Source organism: Chiloscyllium plagiosum, unplaced genomic scaffold, assembly GCF_037043375.1.
Source record: "Chiloscyllium plagiosum isolate Xiang-an unplaced genomic scaffold, Cpla_swu_hap1 HiC_scaffold_26, whole genome shotgun sequence".
NCBI lineage: Eukaryota > Metazoa > Chordata > Chondrichthyes > Orectolobiformes > Hemiscylliidae > Chiloscyllium > Chiloscyllium plagiosum.
In genome coordinates this window covers 13,922,745-13,947,732 of record NW_028270164.1, presented here as the reverse complement: position 1 = coordinate 13,947,732, position 24,988 = coordinate 13,922,745, and the positions used below count along the sequence as shown (strand labels likewise).

At 41.0% G+C, this 24,988-nt stretch overlaps 1 protein-coding gene across 2 annotated transcripts in view; it reads right to left on the bottom strand.

Moving 5' to 3' along the window:
- LOC122562925 (Fc receptor-like protein 3) overlaps nt 1-24,556 on the bottom strand; it is a 32,683-nt gene extending 8,127 nt beyond the window's left edge. The window contains exons 1-6 of one of the 2 annotated variants that reach the window (XM_087973491.1): nt 24,471-24,556; nt 15,851-16,183; nt 11,846-12,166; nt 8,277-8,585; nt 3,096-3,422; nt 91-169 (exon numbers count right to left, since the gene is read on the bottom strand). In XM_087973491.1, the coding sequence (XP_087829617.1) occupies nt 91-169; nt 3,096-3,422; nt 8,277-8,585; nt 11,846-12,166; nt 15,851-16,183; nt 24,471-24,507 (1,406 nt within the window). In that variant the 5' untranslated portion in view covers nt 24,508-24,556. The remainder of the gene's footprint in view (nt 1-90; nt 170-3,095; nt 3,423-8,276; nt 8,586-11,845; nt 12,167-15,850; nt 16,184-24,470) is intronic. The other variant, XM_087973492.1, reaches the window with a different exon arrangement.
- Nucleotides 24,557-24,988: the final 432 nt, after the last annotated feature.

Genomic DNA, 24,988 nt, shown 5'->3' with positions numbered 1-24,988 from the left:
TGATTTCCATCCTGAATAACAAAACATTGTTCAAGCGGATTTAATCTATCACATGGAAGTCATCAAACACTAACGCTGAGATAGTCGTACCTTATATTAAGTTGAGACGTGACGTTTGAATTTGTAGTTTTCGATGATACTGTTGAAATTTTATAGCAGTAATCAGCTCCTATTTAAACAAAGGAATAACATTCAGATGAACCTTTTTTTACTATAGTTAACCAAAAGAGCAACATTGTCAGATTGGGAAAAACGCCTGTCTGATGTAATGGATTTGGAAAGTATAATCTCAGTGTAATGTCCACCCCCTCACCAGCCGGGTGTTCCCACTGTGACCTGTCAGTGACCCATCTTTCATGATCATTTCTAATTGTTTCCCATATCTCACAGATGGGAGCACAGCATTACCTACTGAGCCTGTTAAAGGACTCCAATCCCGACATCCCCTTTGTGTCCTGTGCAAACATATAATTCCAGCCAAAGAACTGGCCCTTCTCATCACTCAAGGAGGTGATGACCAAGTTGTGTTATTGCTAGACTATTAATCCAGAGAGGCAAAAGTGAGTAGTGCAGATGCTGGGGAGATCAGAGTCAAGATTAGAGTGGTGTTGGAAAAGCCCAGAACGTTAGGCAGCATCCTTGATGGTGGGCTCTTGCTCAAAAAGTCGATTTTCCTGCTCCTCAGATGCTGCCTGACCTGCTGTGCTTTTCCAGTACACCACTCTAATCTTGACTATTCATCCAGAGACCTAGCAATGTTTTGGAGAGCTATGTTGATCCCTGCCATGCAGATAGTGGAATTTGAATTCATCAAACAAAAGAAACTGGAATTAAGAGTCTGATAGTGACCACAAATCTGTTGTCGATTGTCAGGAAACAACCATCGGGTTCTGATGTCCTTGAGGGAAAGGAACTGCCATCTTTACCTGGTCTGACCTACACGTGACTCCAGACCCACAGCAATGTGGCTGACTCTGAACAATTCAGAATGGGAAATAAATGCTGGCCTCGTCAGTGATGCCTGCATCCAGTGAATGAATAAAATATTCACCGGAAAATGTATTTCTGGAGACCTAATAACTTTGATTCTGGCCATGATAGAAAAGGAACTTCAGCTCCACATTGTATGTGAAGGGAAATATTAGACCAGGAATTACTGCCATCAGTGTCAGTGAACAAATAACCGATATTCATTAATATTCCCCTGTTCAGATCGTATTGCTTGTCTCCAAGGCTCCCTACATCCATTGAGCCTGGATTGGAGAGGTGCTGGAAAAACACAACAGGTCAGGCAGCATCCAAGGAGCAGGAAATTCGCTGTTTCAGGCAAAAGCCCTCACATCCATTGAACCTGCAGCTAAGTCCCTCAGATGTGATTCAGGTCATTCATTTAATTCAAAATCTCACAATAAATTGTGCTGATCCTGCATCTTTCACAACCTCAGCACATCTTTAAATCCTACACAACCCACAAAGCTCTTCCCTTTATTGTAATCCTGGTTGTGACGTGGGGAAACAGAAGCTAATTTGCATACTTGAGAAATTCCCACAAATGTTATCACCAGATAATCTGCTCTCCATCATCTTAACTGAGGGGTGAAGTTGATGAAATACTGAGTGAATTTTCCTGTTCTTCCTTGAATTGTACCAGCTGAAGGATGTCATGGTCTGTAGTATAACATCCCAACAGTCCCTCCAGCAATAGAGCACTGTTCCAGGGTCGGACAACATGGAATTTAATCTGTGAAGGGTAATTTGAATTCACAACCTACTAACATCAGAAATCAGGTTGTACAAATGTAGTTTATGGGTAAATTTTTGTTCACCTGCTGCTGACCCTGATCTTCTCTGAAGCTAAAGCATGTGTCCATTGTCAATAACTGGAGTAAGTGAGGGTATATATACGGCCGCTCAGGAAAAATGCACTTCTCTTTTAGTCTGACTATTCTAATGTTTCTCACTGAAAGCAACAGTGATGAAACAGTTCCTGCTGTTTAAACTGTTACATTCAAAGATGGTAAAGGCATCCTTAACTCAGAACCAAGTCTTTGCTCCATTTTGATTCTGATACAGTCAGTTTCTAGTCAATGTAAATCTGAGATTTCTATTTGTAATTTGAGATGGTGCAATGTTACAGCAAAGAAGAAGGAAGTTTAGAACAGAAGAAGGGTGACTGGATCTGAAAGTTTAAATCTACTTTCTCTCCACAGAAGCTGCCAGAACTGCTGAGTTTCTCCAGCAATCTCAGGTTTTGTTTCAGATTTGCAGTATCTACAGTTCTTTGAGTTTATTAGCATACTGTCACTTCCCTTTTAAACGCTATTATTAACTCTGTTTCTAACACACATTCCAGCCAGCAATCCATGTTACAAAGAATATTTACATCTGGGCCGGGGTTTGAGCATAAAATTGAATGCTGTCACTCCAGTGCGTTGGTGAAAGAGTGCTGCAGGGTTGGCAGTGCTACCTTTTCGGTAAGATGCTAAACTGACATTCAATCTGCCAACTCTGATCAATGTCAATGATCCAGGGCACTATCTTGAAGAAGAATAGTGCAGTTACTCCAGTAGATGGATAATATTTATCCCCCAATTAAAAATGTCATCTAGTGATTTTCACATTGTCGTTTGTGGAAGTTGTCTCTGGACAGATTGATTGTTGCACTTCCTGCATTGCAGGAGTGAGGAGACTTCCACAAGCAATGGCTGTAAATGCTTTAGATGTCCAGAGATTGTGCTCAGTCACTTCCATTTTAGATAAACTCTTTGACACTCTCTCCTGACATCCATCCTAAATGAGAATGCAGGAGCTGGAAGTCACAGTAGCTATTTCAGCTGTTGAAGACTCATCAATTTGATGATATTTTATTTTTCTGGGATTACTGGAATTTCTGCAAAGTTTATCCATGTTTTTGAGACATTGTATAATCTTATCCTTATTCAACTGAATTGTCTTTTTCAGATCTATTGAAAACCAGATGGAGTAAATTTGGCCAGATCCAATTTTTCAGACTGACTGCATGAACAAAATCAGCAACTAATTTGTGAGAAATTAATATTTTGACAATTACATTGTTTGTTTACAGTGTAACTTACCACTGGTGCTGATTTGCGCCACATAACTGCAGTTCTCCCCTGGTCTGTGTGTGACTGACACATTAACCATTTCACTGGATTTTTCTCCTTGAGTATTTGAGGCTGTGCAGTAATATTGATGATGTTGCTGTTTGAAGGATTGACAATGTAGATCCAGTTTATTTGTGTTAGAGATCTTTGAATCTTGAGATGGGGTCCTTTCATACCATGTGTAGTGAATGGGGAGGGATCCCTGGACAGATTCACAGGAGATTGACACCGAGCTCCCAAAACAAGAGGCATTTGGTGGAGATGATAAAAATCTAAGTTCAGGAACAGACACCGGTTCTAGGTAAAAGAAGCAAACATTCAGATACCACCTGAACAGCATTCAAATACTTTATTTTTTCTAACATTTCTAAACTTCTATATCTAATCCAGGGCTTGTATGTTGGAATATCCTCAACATATCTCCCTCTCCATACCTCTCCGGGCTCCAAGTGATTTCCCATGTCTACTATTACAGGTAGTTCTCCTATAATGCTATAGAACATAGAACAATACAGCACAGAACAGGCCCTTCGGCCCACGATGTTGTGCCGAACTTCTAACCTAGATTAAGTACCCATCCATGTACCTATCCAAATGCCGCTTAAAGGTCGCCAATGATTCCGACTCCACCACTCCCACGGGCAGCGCATTCCATGCCCCCACCACTCTCTGGGTAAAGAACCCACCCCTGACATCTCCCCTATACCTTCCACCCTTCACATTAAATTTATGTCCCCTTGTAACACTCTGTTGTACCCGGGGAAAAAGTTTCTGACTGTCTACTCTATCTATTCCTCTGATCATCTTATAAACCTCTATCAAGTCACCCCTCATCCTTCGCCGTTCCAACGAGAAAAGGCCGAGAACTCTCAACCTATCCTCGTACGACTTCCTCTCCATTCCAGGCAACATCCTGGTAAATCTTCTCTGCACCCTCTCCAAAGCTTCCACATCTTTCCTAAAGTGAGGCGACCAGAACTGCACACAGTACTCCAACTGTGGCCTAACCAAAGTCCTGTACAGCTGCAACATCACTTCACGACTCTTGAATTCAATCCCTCTGCTAATGAACGATAATACTCCATAGGCCTTCTTACAAACTCTATCCACCTGAGTGGCAACCTTCAAAGATCTATGTACATAGACCCCAAGATCCCTCTGTTCCTCCACCTGACTAAGAACCCTACCATTAACCCTGTATTCCGCATTCTTATTTGTTCTTCCAAAATGGACAACCTCACACTTGGCAGGGTTGAACTCCATCTGCCACTCCTCAGCCCAGCTCTGCATCATATCTAAGTCCCTCTGCAGCCGACAACAGCCCTCCTCACTGTCCACAACTCCACCTATCTTCGTATCATCTGCAAATTTACTGACCCACCCTTCGACTCCCTCATCTAAGTCATTAATAAAAATTACAAACAGCAGAGGACCCAGAACTGATCCCTGCGGAACTCCACTTGTAACTGGGCTCCAGGCTGAATATTTACCATCTACCACCACTCTCTGCCTTCGACCGGTTAGCCAGTTTTCTATCCAATTGGCCAAATTTCCCTCTATCCCATGCCTCCTGACTTTCCGCATAAGCCTACCATGGGGAACCTTATCAAATGCCTTACTAAAATCCATGTACACTACATCCACTGCTCTTCCCTCATCCACATGCTTGGTCACCTCCTCGAAGAATTCAATAAGACTTGTAAGGCAAGACCTACCCTTCACAAATCCGTGCTGGCTGTCCCTAATCAAGCAGTGTCTTTCCAGATACTCATAAATCCTATCCCTCAGTACCCTTTCCATTACTTTGCCTACCACAGAAGTAAGACTAACAGGCCTGTAATTCCCGGGGTTATCCCTATTCCCTTTTTTGAACAGGGGCACAACATTCGCTACTCTCCAGTCCCCTGGTACCACCCCCGTTGCCAGTGAAGACGAGAAGATCATTGCCAACGGTACTGCAATTTCCTCTCTTGCTTCCCACATAATCCTAGGATATATCCCGTCAGGCCCGGGGGACTTGTCTATCCTCAAGTTGTTCAAAATGTCCAACACATCTTCCTTCCTAACAGGTATCTCTTCTAGCTTACCAGTCCATTTCACACTCTCCTCATCTACAATACGGTCCCTCTCGTTCGTAAATACTGAAGAGAAGTACTTGTTCAAGACCTCTCCTATCTCTTCCGACTCAATACACAGTCTCCCACTACTGTCCTTGATCGGACCTACCCTCGTTCTCGTCATTCTCAGGTTTCTCACATACGCATAAAATGCCTTGGGGTTATCCTTGATCCTATCCGCCAACGATTTTTCATGCCCTCTCTTAGCTCTCCTAATCCCTTTCTTCAGGTCCCTTCTGGCTATCCTGTATCCCTCCACTGCTCTGTCTGAATCCTGTTTCCTCAACCTTATGTAAGCCTCCTTCTTCCTCTTTACCAGACATTCAACCTCTCTCGTCAACCAAGGCTCCCTCACACGACCATTTCTTTCCTGCCTGATAGGTACATACATATCATGGACACGCCGTATCTGCTCTTTGAAAAAGTTCCACATTTCCACCACATCCTTCCCTGACAGCCTATGCTCCCAACGTATGCTCCTCAAATCCTGCCTTACAGCATCGTAATTTCCCTTCCCCCAATTATAAAATCTACCTTGTTGTGCGCACCTATCTCTCTCCATAACCAAGGTGAAAGTCACAGAATTGTGGTCACCATCACCAAAATGTTCACCCACTAACAAGCCCACCACTTGTCCCGGTTCATTACCGAGTACCAAATCTAATATGGCCTCCCCTCTGGTTGGACAATCTACATACTGCGTTAGAAAAGCTTCCTGGACACACTGCACAAACACCGCCCCATCCAATCTACTTGATCTAAAGAGCTTCCAATCAATATTTGGGAAGTTGAAGTCGCCCATGACTACGACCCTGTGGCTTCTGCACCTTTCCAAAATCTGTTTCCCAATCTGTTTCTCCACATCTCTGCTGCTATTGGGGGGCCTATAGTAAACACCCAACAAGGTGACTGCACCTTTCCTATTTCTGACTTCAGCCCATACTACCTCCAGAGGCAGATCCCCCTCAAACTTCCTTTCTGCAGCCGTTATACCATTTCTAATTAGCAATGCCACCCCCCCTCCTTTTTTCCCACCCTCCCTAATCTTACTGAAACACCTGTAACCAGGAACCTCCAACAGCCATTCCTGTCCCACATCTATCCACGTTTCCGTGATGGCCACAACATCGTAGTCCCAGGTACCGATCCACGCCTTAAGTTCACCCACCTATAGTTGTGTTCCAGTGAAACCTCGCTGAATATAAATAATGGGGCCTATGGGAAAAGTGGGGTTAGGGCAGACAGGCAAAAAATACCACTCAAGGTTGCTCAAAAATCACCCAAACATCTAAGGCAAAGTACAGCACAGCCTGAATGAAAGTTGAAATCATATATATTAATGAGACAAAAGTAAATTTAACACAGTACATTTAAAAATATAAGAAAGCTGCTCTCTGTGCAGTCCCTCTCACAGAAAGCTGCTCTGTCAGCAGCTGATATCAGCACATGTGCAGGACAGTGCGGAGACTTTAGCGCGGACATCGCTGTATGTGCAGAACGAAGCATGCAAACCCATCCCTGCTGGAAATGTGTGAGTGACAAAGGAGGCAAGCCTTCTTGAAAATACCATTCCCTAATTCTTCAGCAACGTTATAGTAAAATCGCGCTGCCAAAGAGCACATTATCCCAGAACTAACTATATCCGAACTTAGGAGAACCCTAAATCAGGACAAATGCAATGATAATGATCATGTGTCAACATGGAAATCAGAGCCAATATTTTCTCTCAGTAGCAGATCAAAGACTTTAACTGGTTCAGTGTTTGATTCGCAAATGGAAAGCTGTCAGAGAGAAACTTACAAAAAATGAAATAAAATAAGACAATAAATTGGCAGATATTTGTTACAAGCTTTCTGGCCTTAAACACAGAGTTTAAATATGCTTTGTCTGGCTTCACTGTCACTGAAAAGGACATTTTAACTAAAAAAATCAGAAGGAGGTGGCAGTTTGTGTTTCTGGGATTCTGAAATCTAGAAATGCTGGGCAGCTGGATGTTGTGTCAGATTTACTGTCAACTTCAGTGTCCCGGAGCCGATGGCTTTAAGCTATAAGTCAGTTAGGTTTCTTGTTTCTACTGACTAAAATCCCATTCAACATTCGTCAGCCTGTTCTGTTGGAGTGAATGGGTGTGGAGTTACATTTCTCCTTTATCTCTGCGTCAAGGGAATAATCGAAACACATTGGTGACCAGACACATCCTTAGCACAGTTCCTGGGAGAAGCTAACTAGAGTCTCTTTGTGGGCTACAATTTCTGCATATGTTCACCAGAGAGCGTGTAGTGTTTCAGTGATTGTTCTTCATGTTAGCTGAAGCAGTAATGCATACTTAATCTAAGTTGATCCTGATTAACTCACAAGAGTATCTTAGATGTAATGATATTCCTTGTTGTGTAATAGTCCAATCGGCTGTTTGATCAAATCAAACTGATATTCTCCTTAAGACAGTATGAGACTATTCTTCCCGAGTGATATCAATGGGCTTGAATAATATCAGCAAAGAGGTTGGTAGCAGAAAATCTCCTTAAAATGTCTCTGAGTGACCTATTACAGCACATCCCAGAGCCCCATCCCGCTCTCTCTGCACTGACAACATGTCCCAGACTGGAACCTGATTCTTCCCCTTCAGGGGACTTGCTCAGGTCCGAGTGGTGCCTACTGCTGCTGAGGGACCAAAAGTCACATCCCCATTCACTTCCCTCTGTACTCAGTGTTAAATGACTGCAGGCAGCCATTGGGAATGGAGGTGTAAACTCTCACAATGTTTTAGCTGGTGGGGGGGACAAGGAGGATAAGAACGACAGCACTCCATTTTGTCAAATTTGATGTTTTTAGATCAGTCGTCTTGGCCACAAGGTTCCAATTCTTTTTACAAAGCATTGAGCAACCTGCCCCCCCCCCCCCCCCCCCCCCCAATGCAAAACCCTTTCACTGCCGCGGGGCATCAGGATACTGGCACTGTCATGTTCTCTCACAGATAAAACATTGATCTTACATCTCAATGGGGAATAATCAATGATATCACTGAGAAATGTACCATCAGATATTTGGAGCTCTACAGCAGATACTGAAATGAGGCCGAATTGGTCAATACCACAGCTGTACCATCCTGCATCTTCTGAGCGAAGATCCTCCATAGTAACAGAAAATTTATTTTGTGTCGTGTTATCTGTGATCGACATCCTTCCTCGTTGTCCATGATGTTCACTTGATTTTACTAAAACAGAGCACTGGTGCATCCAAAGTTTCACAGACCATTGTGACCATTGGTCATAGTGACAATCTATTGTGATCGCTCTTCCCAAAACTCCTGTTATTTTATTTTTCACCGGCACTACACCTGAACCTGAAAAGACAATGAATTCATCAGACAGAAAGTAGCTTCTCAATACAGTCAGATAATTTTAATATGAGTTACCACTGAGTACAGAGGAGTCCTTCCACTGCATCTACTCATGCAGTTTGTGATGAAATCCATCTAATCGTACCAGAGAGACCAGCATTGTCTGAGAAATGTAACTTCCAGTCTGCACTCATTTGCAAAGCTTTTTCACAGCAACATTCAATTCTGCTCAACAACAGGGTTTGTATAAAATAGCCTCAAGATGGGGTGTTTTGAAGTATTTTTAATTGGTCACTCAGCACAGTTTCAGGGTCACTGAAGAAGAGTTCAAAAAATTACAGACAGGGACTGAAGGTCACTGAATTTTGAAAAAGACAGAGAGTAGACTCCTTCATCAAAGCACTGGTATTAGTAATGTAGTCTTACAGACAATGCAACAGAATTGCTTGGGTTCCGCAGAGGGGACTATGAGGGAAGTTCAAGGGCAGTTGTATATGGCTAGGCTGTGTTGAATATGGCCATCAGTGATCTGGAGTCATTGTGATGGACCCAGTAGGCTGAGACCTTCATGGATAACACATGCAATGGTGTCACTACACTGTTGGTAGAGGGGGAACTGACAGAAAGGGAATGGGAGACCACCCAGACAGAGTGAAAACACGAGGCAGGGAATGCAGGAACACACTGAGCTGTCTTCCTTTCTCATAGATTTTCCCTTTTCCATGCAGCTGGGGGAGATGTGTTCTCAGGTGAATGCAGCGAAAGCCACATCCATGGTACCATGAGTGGCTCAGCTGCCTGTTTGTGGGGAGAGAGGGATTTAGACTCTTGAGGCCTTGGGTCCAATTCTGGAGAAGATGGAATCTGTACAAGCTGGATAGGTCATGAACCAGAAGAATCAGGACTAATACTCTCCAAGGGGCATTTGCTAGTTTTGTGGGGAGACGGTAAACGAGGGTGGCAGGGTGTCATGATCATGGATCATAACCTCATGTCACCTATGGATATCATAGAATGAATCATAAAATCCCTACAGTGTGGAAACAGGCCATTTGGCCCAACCAGTCCATACTGACCATCCAAAGTGCAACCCACCCAGAACCATTCCCACACCCCTATTACACTACATTCCCCCTGACTAATCCACTCAACATACACATCCTTGAACACTTTGGGCTGTTTAACATGGTCAGTTCACCTAACCTGCACATCTTTGGATTGTGGGAAGAAACCCAAACACCCTGAGGAAACCCATGCAGACACGGGGAGAATGTACAAACTCCAACAGTCAGTCCCCCGAAACTGGAATCACACCCAGGTCTCTGGTTCTGTGAGGCAGCAGTTCTAACCACTGAGCCACCATGACTCACATTTCCTATTTTTAAAGTATTTTTAACAAGTGCAGCTGTATTTCATTTAATCACTTATATATTGAACTTTACTTTCAATATTTGTTTTTAAAGACAACTGATCAAGCCAAAATTACCGCAGATGTGAATTCAGTGGATATGTGGAGAGAGATGCTGGAAATTTGTGCAAAACAGTGTGTCACATAAACTTCAAAAGGATTGACATAAAGGGAGAAACACACAACAAGGTAAAATGTGTTCAGTCGGCGTGGTATGGGTTGGAAGACCGTTGTTCTGGTCTTTTATTTCAGCAATGTTGGACATTTTAATTCTCCATTTTCTGAGAGTTTGTAACTAAAGCAGCTGTACCTAGGTACCTTTGTACCGAAGATGTCACTGTAAGTGGTGACATATAACCCTTTCACTGCACTCATTGAGTGTATGTAAAAATAAAGCTAATTCATTCCTTAAGCTAATTCACTCACTCATTCATTCCTTCATTCCTTGGAATTATCTCAGGGCTATGATCATGGTGGGAGAAATGTCAGCAATCTGGCTGAGAGATCATTTTCTTGGTTTCCCCCTTTCAGTTATACACATAGACAGGAGTTAAAAGTGAAATTCAATCCTGCTCTCTCTCTGTGTCAGTGGTCGGATCTCCTGATCTGTGGATAGTGTGATGTGAAGGTCACAGTTTGGTGAACAGCCATTAAATATTCCCTGCATTGTGGGAAAAGAATGCGGTTATACTCTTTCTTATTTTTTGCAAGGTTTGTGAAGGTTTGTAGCTCAGGTTGAGGTTTAGGGTGTAGGATTGCTCACTGAGTTGTAGGTATGATATCCAGATGTTTCATTATCTGCCTAGGTAACATCATCAGTGGCGACCTCCAAGTGAAGCGAAACTGTTGTCTCCTGCTTTCTATTTATATGTTTGTCCTGGATGGGGTTCCTGGGGTTTGTGATGATGTCATTTCCTGTTCGTTTTCTACAAAATTCCATGCAAGCACTGCCAGAAACACTACGTAGGACAAACAGGAAGAAAGTTAGCCACCAGGATACACGAACACCAGCTAGCCACAAAAAGACGACCCTCTCTCCCTCGTAGCCCTACACACTGAGGCAAAAAAACCCACCATTTCGACTGGGACAACACATCTATCCTGGGACAGACTAAGCAAAGACATGCCAGAGAATTCCTAGAGGCCTGGCACTCCAACCACAACGCCATAAACAAACACATAGATCTAGATACCATTTATCAACCCCTCAGAAAACGAACAGGAAATGACATCACCACAAACCCCAGGAAGCCCATCCAGGACAAACATATAAATAGAAAGCAGGAGGCAACAGCTTCGCTTCACTTGGAGGTCGCCACTGATGATGTTATCTAGCCAGGTAATGAAACGTCTGGATATCAAACCTACAGCTCAGCGAGCAAACCTACACCCTAAACTCTTTCTTATTCCGAGTGCTGCCAGCCAGCATTTGTCAAAACAAACCTGACAAATGAATTTCAATTAACCTGCTCAACACCAAGAATCTCAATCAACTGCTCAGTGCTCCAAGTAACACCCACTGTCATGGCTGTAATGTTCTATTATCCACTCTTTATGAACAACTCAGAGTCTCAACCTCTTTAAATAACTGTTATTATTTTCTTTAGACTCACTTCATACTCTCAATGGCTATAAATCAGTGTTATATTATTAATATTTCATTTGTTTAGTGAAGAGCAAACTCACTCAGTGTTAACTCAAGAAAGCCCAGTTAAATTGACTCCTCTTAGAACATAAACACATATGGTTTGGGAGAAAGGTAACCACAAAACAGAGAATACATTGTATTTTATTAATGCACAGATGAAATCAAAACAAACAAACTGCAGTTCTTGAAGCAGAAAGTATTATTTACCTCGGCTCCCAATCTGTGCCATGAAACTGCAGTTCCTCTCTGATCTCTGGACGATTGCCACTTTCACCGTTTCACTGTATTTTTCTCCCTGAGTATTTGAGGCTATGCAGTAATATTGATGATATTGTTGTTTGATTAATTGACAATGTAGATCCAGTGTATTGCTTTCAGAAATCTTTGAACCTACAGATCGGGTCCTTTCGTACCATGTGTACTGAATGGGCAAGGATCCCTGGACAGATTCACAGGAGACAGAAACTAGGTTCTCAAAACACCAGATATTTGGTGTTAAAAATCTAATTACAGGAACAGACACAGGTTCTGTGGGAAAGAAACAAATGATCAGATACTCACTGAGGATCGGAAAATCAAATAATCTGTAAATTTCAACATTTCTATCTTTTCATCCAAGTATTTTCTTGCTGGAATCTCCAACAGAGCCATGCCAATATCAACTTAATATTGCATTAATTGAGAGATTAACATACTGTAATTGATCCTCCAGAACACTTTAGAATATATTTAAGTGATCACTTGAAGTGCCAGACCATACAATGCTATAGGCAAAGTACTGGAACATGGGATCACGGTCGGTAGATGCTTCTTGACCAGCACGGACATGATGGGACAGAGGTTCTCTGCATCACGGTATTGTTCAATGAGGGAAGTAGACAGAGGGTGGGGAATTATAGACCAGTGTGCTTAGCCCATGTAATGGGGTAGATGCTTGAATATATTATCAAGGAAGGAATAGCAAGGCATCTCGAAATAAATTGTCCCATGGGTTCATGAAGGTCAGGTCGTGCTTCACAAATCTTTTGGAATCCTATGAAGACATTTCAATCAAGGTGGACAATGGGGACCCAGTGAATGTGGTGTACCTAGATTTCCACAAGGCCATTGACAAAGTGCTGCACATGAGGCTGCTGAATAAGATAAGGATGCCTGGTGTTCGGGGTAGAGTATTAGTTTGGATCAAGGATTGGTTGACTGACAGGAAGCAAAGAGTGGGGATAAATGAGTGCTATTCTGGCTGGCAATCAGTGACTAGTGGTGTGCCTCAAGGATCACAATTATTCCCAATTTATGTAGATGATGAGGAGTTGGGGACCACATGTACAGTGTCAAAACTTGCCAGTGATACGAAGATAAGTGGCAGAGCAAAGTGTTCAGAGGACTGTGAAACTTTGCAGAGGAACTTGATACATTGAATCAGTGGGCAAAGATCTGGCAGATGGAATACAATGTTAGCCAATGTGAAGTCATACATTTTGGTAGGAAAAATAGATTATTACATGAACTGAGAAGGAACTTCTTCACCCAAAGGGTTGTTTGTCTATGGAATTCCTTGCCCAGGGAAGTAGTTGACGCTACTTCAGTAATTCCTTTTAAAGCTAAGGTAGATACTTTTTTGAAAAATAAAGGAATTAAGGGATATGGTGAAAATGTGTGTAAGTGGAGCTGAATCCATGAAAAGACTAGCCATTATCTTATTGAGGGGCGGAGCAGGCTCGAAGGGCCAGACGGCCTATTCCTGCACTTTGTTCTTATGTTGTTGTTGTTCTTAAAATTAGGAAAATTATGAATGAGAGAGGCACAAATTGGCTGAGCTGGATTGGAAGAAAGTGAGGACATGCTGATGTTGGAGATCAGAGTGGAAGAGTGTGGTGCTGGAAAAACACAGCTGGTCAGGCAGCATCCAAGGAGCAGGAGAATTGATGTTTCGGATATTATTCCTGATGAAGGGCTTATTGCTGAAATGTTGATTCTTCTGGTCCTCGGATGCTGCCTGACCGGCTGTGCTTTTCCAGCACCACACTCTCGACTCTGCACTGGATTACAGAAGCACATTAAAAGGCAGGACAGGAGATAGTCAATGGAGAGTCTTTAAAGACTTATTTCATGGCATACAGCAACAAAATATTCCACTCAAGAAAGATAAATCAAACGTGACTGATAAAAGAAAGTTAAGGATTTATAAGATTAAAACAATAGGCCTAAAAAGTGGCCAAAACCATCAGAAATCTGAGGATTGAAAGTTTTTTTAAGCAAGGAGGACCTTGAAACTGCAAAGGAGAAAAGAGAATACAAATGCAATCGAACAAAGAAGACATAAAGTTGAAAGTTTCTGCAGCTGTGAAAAACAACTTTTAGCAAAGAGTCCATTAAAAGCAGAGTTAGGAGAGTTAGGAGAATGGGTGACATGTTGGCACAATAGTTAGTACTGCTGTCTCACAGGGACCTGGGTTCGATCCCAGACTTGGGCGACCGTCTGTGTGGAGTTTACACAGTCTCCTTGTGTCTGTGTGTATTTTCTCTGGGTGGTCTGGTTTCTCACACAGATCTAAGATGTGCAGGTTAGGTGAATTGGCCATGCTAAATTGCCCATAGTGTTCAGGGACATGTAGGTTAGGGGTATTAATCAGGGGTAAACGTCAAGTAATAGCCACAGGGGAATGGGTCTGGGTGGGTTACTCTTCAGATGGTCAGTGTAGACCTTTTGGGCCGAATGGCCTGTTTTCACACTGGTGGGATTCTATTCAATTCTATTAATTTAACGGACCAAATGGAGAAATGGCAGAGCAGATAAATGAGTAATTTGTGACAGTTTTTGTTTGGAAAATACAAAAAATCCAGTTGATTTACAAATCCAACTGACAAGTGAGAATGACGGGGTGAAGGAGATTAGTATTGGTAAGAAGGATATACTGGAGAAATTAATGAAAGTTGGAAAATCCCCAAGAACTGATAGTCTGTATTCCAAAGTGTCGATAATGTGTTCATAGAGATAGACGATGCATTGGAGAAAGGAGAAAAATAGGAATTACTGATCCATCAGTTGTGAGAAAAATGCTAGACTGTTTCAAAAAAGAAAATAATAAATGGACACTTGGATAAAAATGAATTAATTCTGTGTAGTCAGTGTGGATTGGTGAATGGAAAATTATGTTTTACGAACTGTTGGAACTTTTTGAGAATGTTACTAACAAAGCTAAGTTAATGGATAGATTGCATTTGAAATTTGAGAAGGCCTTTCAGACGAACCTGAGAGGAGATTTGTTTGCAAAGTTGAAGCACAAGGTATTGGACATAATGTATTGACATGGATTGATGATTGGTGAACAGATAGAAAATAGAGAGTTGGAATAAATTGAGCTTTCTCACATTGGCAGGCTGTGACTAATGGGATTCCACAAGGATCAGTAATTGGGCCCCAGCGTTTTTCAATATATATCAATGATTTGGATGTGGAACAAAATGTAACATTCCCAACTTTGCAGATGACACAAGCAAACGAGGATTATGTGTTGTTAGGAAGATGCAAAACATCTTCAGGAGGATTTGGATATGCTTAATGATTGAGCAGGATTTTTGGTCAATGGTCTATGATGTGGAGAAATGTGAGATTGTCCACTTTGGTAGCAAGAGCTGATGTGCAGTGTATTTTTCAAATGGTGAGATGTTGGAAAGTACAGATTTGCAAAGTCACTTGGATGCCCTTGTCCATATGATACTGACGGCTAACTTGCAGATGCAGCAAGTTATTTGGAAGGCTAATGGAATATTAACATTTAATACAAGCGGATTTGAGAACAGGAATTGAGAATTCTTGCTTCAGTTGTTGTGTAGGATCTTGGTTAGACCACACCTGAAATATTTTTTGCAGTTTTGATCACCTGATCTCAGAAAAAATATTACTGCCAGAGATGGCGTGCATCATAGGTTCACCAGACTTTAAGTTGTACATTTAAAGTAGAAGGTGATACATTTTCAATGATTAATGGGAGGAAGAATTAATGGTATTGAAGTGTTCGATCAGCCATGATCGTAGTAAAGTGTGAGTCAGGCTCAATAGGATGAATGGCCTCCTACTGTTCCTATGTTCCCCCCAATAAGTATCAGCATTGCTGGGGCACCTTAGGATATTGGAGCGTTCGTGGTTCCTCCCTGATAAAACATTGATCAGACATTTCATTTGAGATTAATAATCAATGAGAAATGTACCATCAGATACTTCAACCTTCACAGCACATAATTCATCAATAACTTGTCTACCAATACCACAGCTGTACCATCCTGCATCTTTGATGTGAAGATCCTCCATGGTCACAACAAATACTCCTTGTGCTGTGTTATCTTTGATTGACATCCTCCCTCGCTGTCCACCTGGATCAGTTGTTCTCACCAAATATGAGCAATGGGCAGACCGACCAAGACACCAGTATTTCATGTTGGACTTGAACCATGTGTCATATCTACAATTTATTGTGATTGATCTTCCCACAGTTCCAGTTACTTTTTCGTTTGTCCACAAATTTGATGAAGCTGGGGAGACAACTTTTCAGAAATTGGAAGAAAAAATAAGTTCTTAATACAAATAAATATCACTTAATACGTTTTATCTCTGTACAAACTGCACTATATCTGTGACATATACGTTAGGAAGTATAATCTGGAATGATAAAGCAGAAGTGGGACCTTCAGCCCTTGAGAAGGTCATGGCTGATCTGGTTGTGTTCTGAACTTCCCTTTCCTATTTATTCCTGATCGCCTTTGATTCCTGTAACTATATGGGCTGTAATCCTTTTGATTACTTAGAAATAAAGTTGGGACAAAAATTTATGGTTACTTCTGTGGAGTTTAATTTTCTGACCATGCAATTTAAAAATCATTCATGCGCCAGCATAGACATTATCATAGTGGATCGTTTATCAAGACATGTTTGAAAAAACACAATTTGTGTAATTCAAATGAATTATGTTTCAAAAAAGTTGTCATTAAACTTTTGTTGTTATTGTTGTTATTGTTACTATTATAACTATGTTGTTATTGTTACTATTACAATAAAAGAACATTAAATTAAGGTTTTTTAAAATTATTTTTGATATGAAATGATAATGGCTCTGAATGATATATTTTCATTCTTCTTCATGGGGAGCTATGATGAAAGGTATCTGTACATATACGGATGTAAACATAATGTATATGTATCATTTTTAACTGATTTAAAATTTTGGCATTTGGGTGTTGGTCACTCTTGTGACATAGTTATTGACAGGGTTATAAAAGACAACGTCAGAGTGATCTTTCCAGAACAATGACCTAATCCACACCTGTCAGCGAGCAGAGAGGAGTCTGCATACCTTCTGGAGTGTTAATAGATTATTGTTGACGTTGTGGAGTTTACGACAGCGTGACTAAATAGTGAATGGCTCTTGCTTGTTTTCAATTCAAATAATTATTGACTTACTTTACCTCAGAAAAATACAGTAAGCTAAACCTTTTGGGACAGGATTTGGTGGAGACCTGACTGGGATCAGAAGCAAGTATATTTTCTCAACTTAATTGCATCAGTACAGTTACTCTAATGTCAAGACTTAATTTGAGAAATTTCCAAACCAAGGGTACATCAAACTTTGTTTTGTCTGACACCTATGAGAGCAGGAGTGTACTGGTTAATCAAATATTCCGGTTGATCATGAGATCCATATAATCAATGTAAAAACACACACTAAGAAATCGAAACATAATGCAGGAGTGACAATACAGCAAGCTTACGGTATTTGAGGTGTATAACTTTGTGTGGTCTATTCAGAGTGCTGTTTCATAGCAGATAGCTAAGCTTACTTTCTTTTATCCTTTTTGTTCTTTTGTGTAATAAATCTCGGTTTTATTGCTTGATGAAAGAACAAGATGCATTGGCCAGCTCCCAAATTAAGGATCATCACAGTTAACAAAAAGTTAAGATTGCCAGAAGACAAAAGATTTGAGAGAAATCACTGAATTCCAGATTTGTGATTTGGATTCTTGATCAGAAGAATTCAGGTCTCTTTGCCAATGTTTTTCACCCATGACATTTCTGCAGAACTATCTGTCTTGGCGATGGATTTTGTGAATTAATGTTTGTGTGTTTTGGGATTAACATTTAATGAACTCCTTCAGGGTCATCCCCTTAAAATTTTCCTTTCCAGGAGGAATGCATGTGTTCTGAGTATTCTGGAATATCACTTTGACTGTCTGCAGCTGCTTCCGTACTGACCTATCTCCAGTTCCCTTCAGCTCTATCAGCTTTCAGGTCCACACAGTTGCCTTTTAAAATTGAAAATATTAGTCTTACACCCTCTCCTCTCGCTGTCAACCTGGATAAGATCTTGGAAGCTTCAGTTATAATATGTGATGAAAATTTATGTTAATAGTACATTGTCTTCATTCACAATGTGTCCATAAATGTCAGAGCCAATCATTTAATTTGGAGTGTGGCTGTACGTCTTACTGGATTGACAGTGCCTCAGTGTCAGCATGATCGCCCCACAGGCAGTTTGCAAATCTCTCATCGTGATGAAGAACAATTAGCAATCCCTGGGTCAAATAGTCAACTTTAATCCCTCAACCAACAATTATAAAAACACAGATTACCCAGTTAACATCATATTTCTGTTTGTGCAATCTTGCAGTACCCTCAGAAGCTGACAAACTTTAAACATTATAACAACGACAACTCGTAGAAATACTTGCCTGTAAAGTGCTTTGAGACCCCCTGTGGTTCTAATTGTCAATCTTTGTTTTAAGCTACAACATCAAGTACATTTGAAGTTCCTCTCCAATTCATTCATCATCATGCAAACTTTTAAAATAATTTGAACCCGCTCAAAATCTTGAGTCCAATCTGGACTACAGCAGGATTTGGAATGGGAGGGGAAGATGGTTCAAAGAGTTAAAGACATAGAAAGGAAGAGATTTGAAGTTTAACAAAGGATGTTTCAGAAATCTGGAGATTGATCAATGAGTTGGATCTCAAGGGGAGTAAACACAGGACTATTCACAAAATCACATGGGGATCAGTAAGAACGAAAGATAAAAGAAGTAATTCTCTGAATGGAGAGACTGTTTAGAAGAAAATTATTGGGATTGCCAGCAATGGAGCTCTTTCTGGATAAGGACAGACTTTAGAAAATGGAAGGTGCCAGATAGAGCCAAGCTTCTCTGAGAGGGACAACATACAGAAAGTATTTTACTGGTGTTCCAAATCCCACATTCCCATTTCCCCCAGTATTCTTCAATTCTTGACTCACAAATATCTCTCCATCTTCATCAACTTCTGAGGCAGACAGTCCTCAAAAAAAAATTCTTCCCATCTCTGGATTAAAAAGGTGACCTTGAATTTTAAACCAGTGTCCCATCAGTGGACTCAACTAGGAGAGTAAACATAGTTTTCAAGATGTACTATCCCCAATGGCTTCCTTGATTGAAACATAACATCCTCACTTTTATATTCAGTTTCTCTCGTATTAAAGGACAGCAATGTGTTAGCCTTCGTAATCACTTGTTGGTTCCTTCAGTCTAACTTCATGTGACTCATGCACTAGAACACTGAGATGGCTCTGCACCTTGGATTTCTGTTTTGGTCTAACTTCAAATACTATTCAGCTGTTCCCAGGAGTTTGAGTCAGCAACAGTGAAGGAACAGGGATACAGTTCCAAGGCATGGTATGTGGTCTTACCATCAGTTTTGGAATTTGAACTTCACAATATTTCTGAGACATTAACTTCAGTTTTGGAGTTCAGAATTTTAAAATAGTTATCCATTCTTGTTGGATAAGTCAGTGAAAAGCTTTCGTTGAAATAAAATGAAAGTAAGAATCCCTTTGTGGCACCGACTTTATTCCAGTATTGGTCAGAAAGCAAGTATTTCTATTCCCTTTGTTGTATATCATTTGAAAATTGTTTATACTGTGCTGCTGTATGGCAGGTTTATAATCATTGCTGAATATTAGCTTGCTTTCAGTTCAGATTCATGATGAATTTATTTTAGTTTGCAAAACTCAGAGACTGAAATGTCTTTGGTCAGTTCTGCTGTATCATCGCTGGGTTGAGAAGGAATTATGTTTTCGAGCTTCGACTGTAGTTTTTCAGAGCAGTCACTGAATAATTTATCTCAGCAGAATGGTAGATTGTAAACATTTCAAACCAGGTGATATTGGTTAGATATTTGTAGGGTATGAGCAAGTAAACATTTAAAACTGTCAGTTTTGTGAGTATTCATATAAGATATTCACAGAGATCAGAGGAACTAAACTAGAAATAATCATTCAAGAGAGATGAAAGGACATCATTATTAGATATGGAGAGGTAATTTTTCTGGACTTGAATTGCTGTAAATTGATAGTGTTGGAAAATAGTTGAAAAATTGTTTTGCTGTGTGTTGTAAGATTCTTTGAAACTGTGTATCTGGATAATTTATGTGCTTTTAAATTTCATATTTTGTGTAAGAAACTTTTGTTCTTCTGTGTCTGGATATGAAATGCAATCGGACTGTGGTCCCTCCTGTTCAGAGATGCTGTGACTCCGAGGTCATTAATTAATCCTGTCACATGGCACAATAACAAATACCAGCCTTCTGCTCAGTTCATGAATGGATTGCTGAAGAAACCATCCGAAAAACATTCCACAAAAGCCTCATCAGACAGATTAAAATCACTCCCAGTTATTGCCATCTCTTAATCACATGCACCCAGAAATTTCTTCTTGCATTCTCCTTACATAACAGCTGCTGTTCAGAGATTTGTAAATCACTCCCACAAATGACCTCTTTACCCAAATTATTCTTCATCCAACCTGATTCTACTCATGATCTCTCAAACCAGGTTTATCTCTAACAATTACACCATAGTTAGGCTGAAGTCTGTCTATCACCTTAGATTTGAATTTAGAAGTACATTTTTGTTATGATGACAGATTTGGAAAGATTGGGCTTGTTTCTGTGGTACAAAGGAGCTTGAGAGAGGATATGGTTGAGATATATAAAATTATGGGGGAATAGTTAGGGAAGACAGGAGGAAATGTTTCCCTTTGATGGAGTGTGCATTGACTGGGAGCATATGTTTAAAATAAGGGGCACGAGGATGTCATGGTTGTCAAGAGGTTCATCATGGTAGACTGGTTAGCAAGATTAGACCTCAGGGAACACAGGAAGAACTAACCATTTGGATACAGAATTGGCTTAATGGTAGACAACAGAGGGTGGTGGTGAAGGGTTACTTTTCAGACTGGAGGTCTGTGACCAGTGGAGTGCCCCAAGGATCTATGCTGGGTCCACTGCTTTTCATCATTTATATAAATGACTTGGATGTGAACGTAGCAGGTATAGTTAGTAAGTTTGCAGATAACAACAAAATTGGAGGTGGAGTGGACAGTGAAGGTTACCTCAGGGTACAATTGGAACATGATCAGTTGGGTCAATGGGCTGAAGAATGTTTTCCTCAGTGTGTCAGAGGCTGAAGAGTGACCTTATTGAAGTTTATAAAATCATGAGAGGCATGCATACGGTAAATAGATGAGGTCTTTTCCCTGTGGCAGTGGAGTCCAGAACTACAGAGCACAGGTTTAGGCTGAGAAGGTCAAAATTTAAAAGGAACCTAAGGGTCACAGAGAAGATGGTGCATGTATGGAATGAGCTGTCAGGGAAAGTGGTGGGCGCTGGTACAATTACAACATTTAAAAGGCTCCTGTCCAGGTATATGAATAGGAAGAGTTCACATGGATAAGGGCAAAGTGCTGGCAAGTGGGACTAGATTAGGCTAGGATATCTAGTCGTCATGGACAAGTTGGACTGAAGGATCTGTTTCTGTTCTGTACATCTCTGTGACTCTATGACTCCATATGGGCCTTGTGTGGGCAAGAGGAGTTGAGGGAGATTAGCCACAATGTTGTTCAGTGATGGAGCAACCTCAAAGGGCCCAAGATGCAATTTCTTCAGTTCTGCCATGAAGAGTCTCCAGTACAAATTTCACTGAAGCCAAAGTCATAACATTAATTTGGAGTGGATGCACTTGTTTAGAGCTAAAGAATGGAAGGAAAATGATACCTTATTGGTGGAGCACTGTGTATAAAATGTGTGTGATTGAGGAGCAGTGACATTGAAAGAGCCTCAATATTTCAGCAGCAGAACAGAAACAATTACAAACTCAGGGCATGGTCCCTTAGAGGCTTCATTACCACTACAGCCTTCAGTTTCTATTGGATAACAAATTGCAAGCAAAAGTTCGCTTTTAACAGATTAAATATGTTACTCTTGCATTTGTTATATGTTACTCACACCTGTTGTAAAAAACGAAGTAGGAACCTATGTTTGATATTCAACAAGATTAATGTGCATTAGTATACATTGGAAATATTTTTGAGATTGAATAGTATACACAAAGTAGGTATAAGACTTCATCCAAATGTTTCTCTTGAGTATTCTGTACCTGTATATGTCTCTGAGTATTTAACCATCGCTGCTGAATAGGATATATACTAGACCTAAGTCAAGACTGACAATCTGACTCACCAGTTCTGGCTGTTACTCACTGGGCATTGAATGATGAATAAAATCAGACTCCACATTTTCCTTGTTAGCTGCAGATATTTTTGCCACAGAAAGCACAGCTCGATATCTGCCAGTTTGCTTCCTTGTAGAGAATTGTTACCAGAAGGGTGTTGCAGATATAGTTACTGACATCATGCAATATGCTAATCATCCTGAGATGTCTTAGAAACGAAGCTGAAAATATAAGTGTCTAATGCTGCTGAAAAAATAAATGTGTCAAGAATTAACAACTTAAGACAGTGCCTACTAACATTGGGAACACAGGACAAATGTGAGTGCGCACTCACTCAAGAAGGTGCATGCACACATTTCCACACCCTGCACAGTGTTGTGTCATGTACAGTTCCAGACCCTGCACGGTGTTGTGTCATGTACAGTTCCAGTCCCTGCACAGTGTTGTGTCATGTACAGATCCAGACCCCACGGTGTTGTGTCATGTACAGTTCCAGACCCTGCACGGTGTTGTGTCATGTACAGTTCCAGACCCTGCACGGTGTTGTGTCATGTACAGTTCCAGTCCCTGCACAGTGTTGTGTCATATACAGTTCCAGTCCCTGCACAGTGTTGTGTCATGTACAGATCCAGACCCCACGGTGTTGTGTCATGTACAGTTCCAGTCCCTGCACGGTGTTGTGTCATGTACAGTTCCAGTCCCTGCACAGTGTTGTGTCATATACAGTTCCAGTCCCTGCACAATGTTGTGTCATGTACAGTTCCAGTCCCTGCACGGTGTTGTGTCATGTACAGTTCCAGTCCCTGCACAATGTTGTGTCATGTACAGTTCCAGTCCCTGCACAATGTTGTGTCATGTACAGTTCCAGACCCTGCACAGTGTTGTGCCATGTACAGTTCCAGACCCTGCACGGTGTTGTGTCATGTACAGTTCCAGTCCCTGCACAATGTTGTGTCATGTACAGTTCCAGTCCCTGCACAATGTTGTGTCATGTACAGTTCCAGTCCCTGCACAATGTTGTGTCATGTACAGTTCCAGACCCTGCACAGTGTTGTGCCATGTACAGTTCCAGACCCTGCACAGTGTTGTGTCATGTACAGTTCCACACCCTGCACAGTGTTGTGTCATGTACAGTTCCAGTCCCTGCACAGTGTTGTGTCATGTACAGTTCCACACCCTGCACAGTGTTGTGTCATGTACAGTTCCAGTCCCTGTGGGCTGTTGTGTCATGTACAGTTCCAGACCATGCACAAAGCGATTCTGACTTTCACTAATTAGTCCTTCCCTCTCCAAATGCCTGTACATCCTGTCTGTCTGAATCCCCTTTAACAACTTATCCACAAGAGATGTTCGGATTATCAATCTGAAGGTCCCAGGCATTTCCCTGTGGCCTTTCTTAAGTAATTGTACAAGATTAGCCACACTCCAACCTCTCGGCACTCCACCCACAGCTGTCGCTGACACAAATATCTGCGCTAGAGGCCCTACAATTTCCTCCCAGGCCTCCCAAATGTGCTTTTGAAACACTTCATAAGATCCTGGGGATTTATCTACCTTAATGTGTTTTAAGATGTTAGGAACCTCCTCTTCTGTAATGTGTATTCTCTTTCAGACCGTTGAAAGAGCCATGTAATAATCGATTGGGAAGTGTAATTATCTCAGCTTGACGAGAAGAATTAAATTATATAGGAAACAGGGAGGAATATCAGTTACTGAAGGGTGCTCAGGAAAGTTTGCAAACGAGTATTCTGAGCAATAGATTGTATATCACAACACAACGTATAACAGATTAAAGTTTACTTATGGGACTAAGTTGGGTGTGAGTGCACACTGTGAGGAAAAAAACAAAGGATCTGCAAAAAGACTTGGACAGTTACAGTGAGTGAATAACAAGTTAAGAGTTACGCTGGGAATTTTAATTTTGATCGTGTCAAAACAGCTTGATTATAAATGAAGGCGAGGTGTCAATATTGAACAATAATTTTGTTGCAGTGCTACATTGAAATGTTAAGTTTGATGGAAATGAAAGAGCATAAGCAACTTGGTTAAAGTTCAAGACTGAAAGGAAAATGGTTTCTTAAAGAAAGAGAAAACTACATCACTTGTCTACTTGTGCAACTGAGCATCACAAAACGATATTTCATCAATTGTCCTGCAAAAAAATCACAAATTCAAGATTTTGTCACTGTGTGACAAGATCTTCCTTTCTGCCTTTACATGTCTACAAATATTTAAGTGTCTCTCCTGTTTAAATCAGACAGTGGACTTCAACAAACATTGATTGTCGTCAGATAGTCACTCACCGGGAATGGAACAAATGAGGAGAATCAAGGTCCACATGGTTTTATTCACAAAGATCAGCTCAGTTCTTGATGTCAGTCCCTCAGCTCTTGTTTCTCACATTGAAGTAAGTGTGTACTGCAATATCTTCAACAACTTAATTGAGGAAGTGGACATAGGAAACCAGCTTCTGAAACCACACTCAACCAGATGGTGAGAACTGACCCTGAAGGAGCAGTTTCAAGTCAGTTATATTTAAAAGAAGAACTAAATTAACTTTCACTAAGTGAACAGAGAATTCTGAAATCAAGTTGGTGAAGAGTTCGGATGCTGAGGACAATGGTGATCAAAGCTCATTATTTATCCTGCATTAGAATTAGAATTAGGTTGAATTGTCATGTGTGCTCAAGTACAAGGGTCCAGTGGAAAGTGTACGATGTTGCCATGCACGGTGCCATCTTAGGGACAAAGTATATAGTTACAAATCTTAGGGGCTAAAATAGATTAGTTCAAAACATTGAGAAAAAAAGAAAAATTCTAA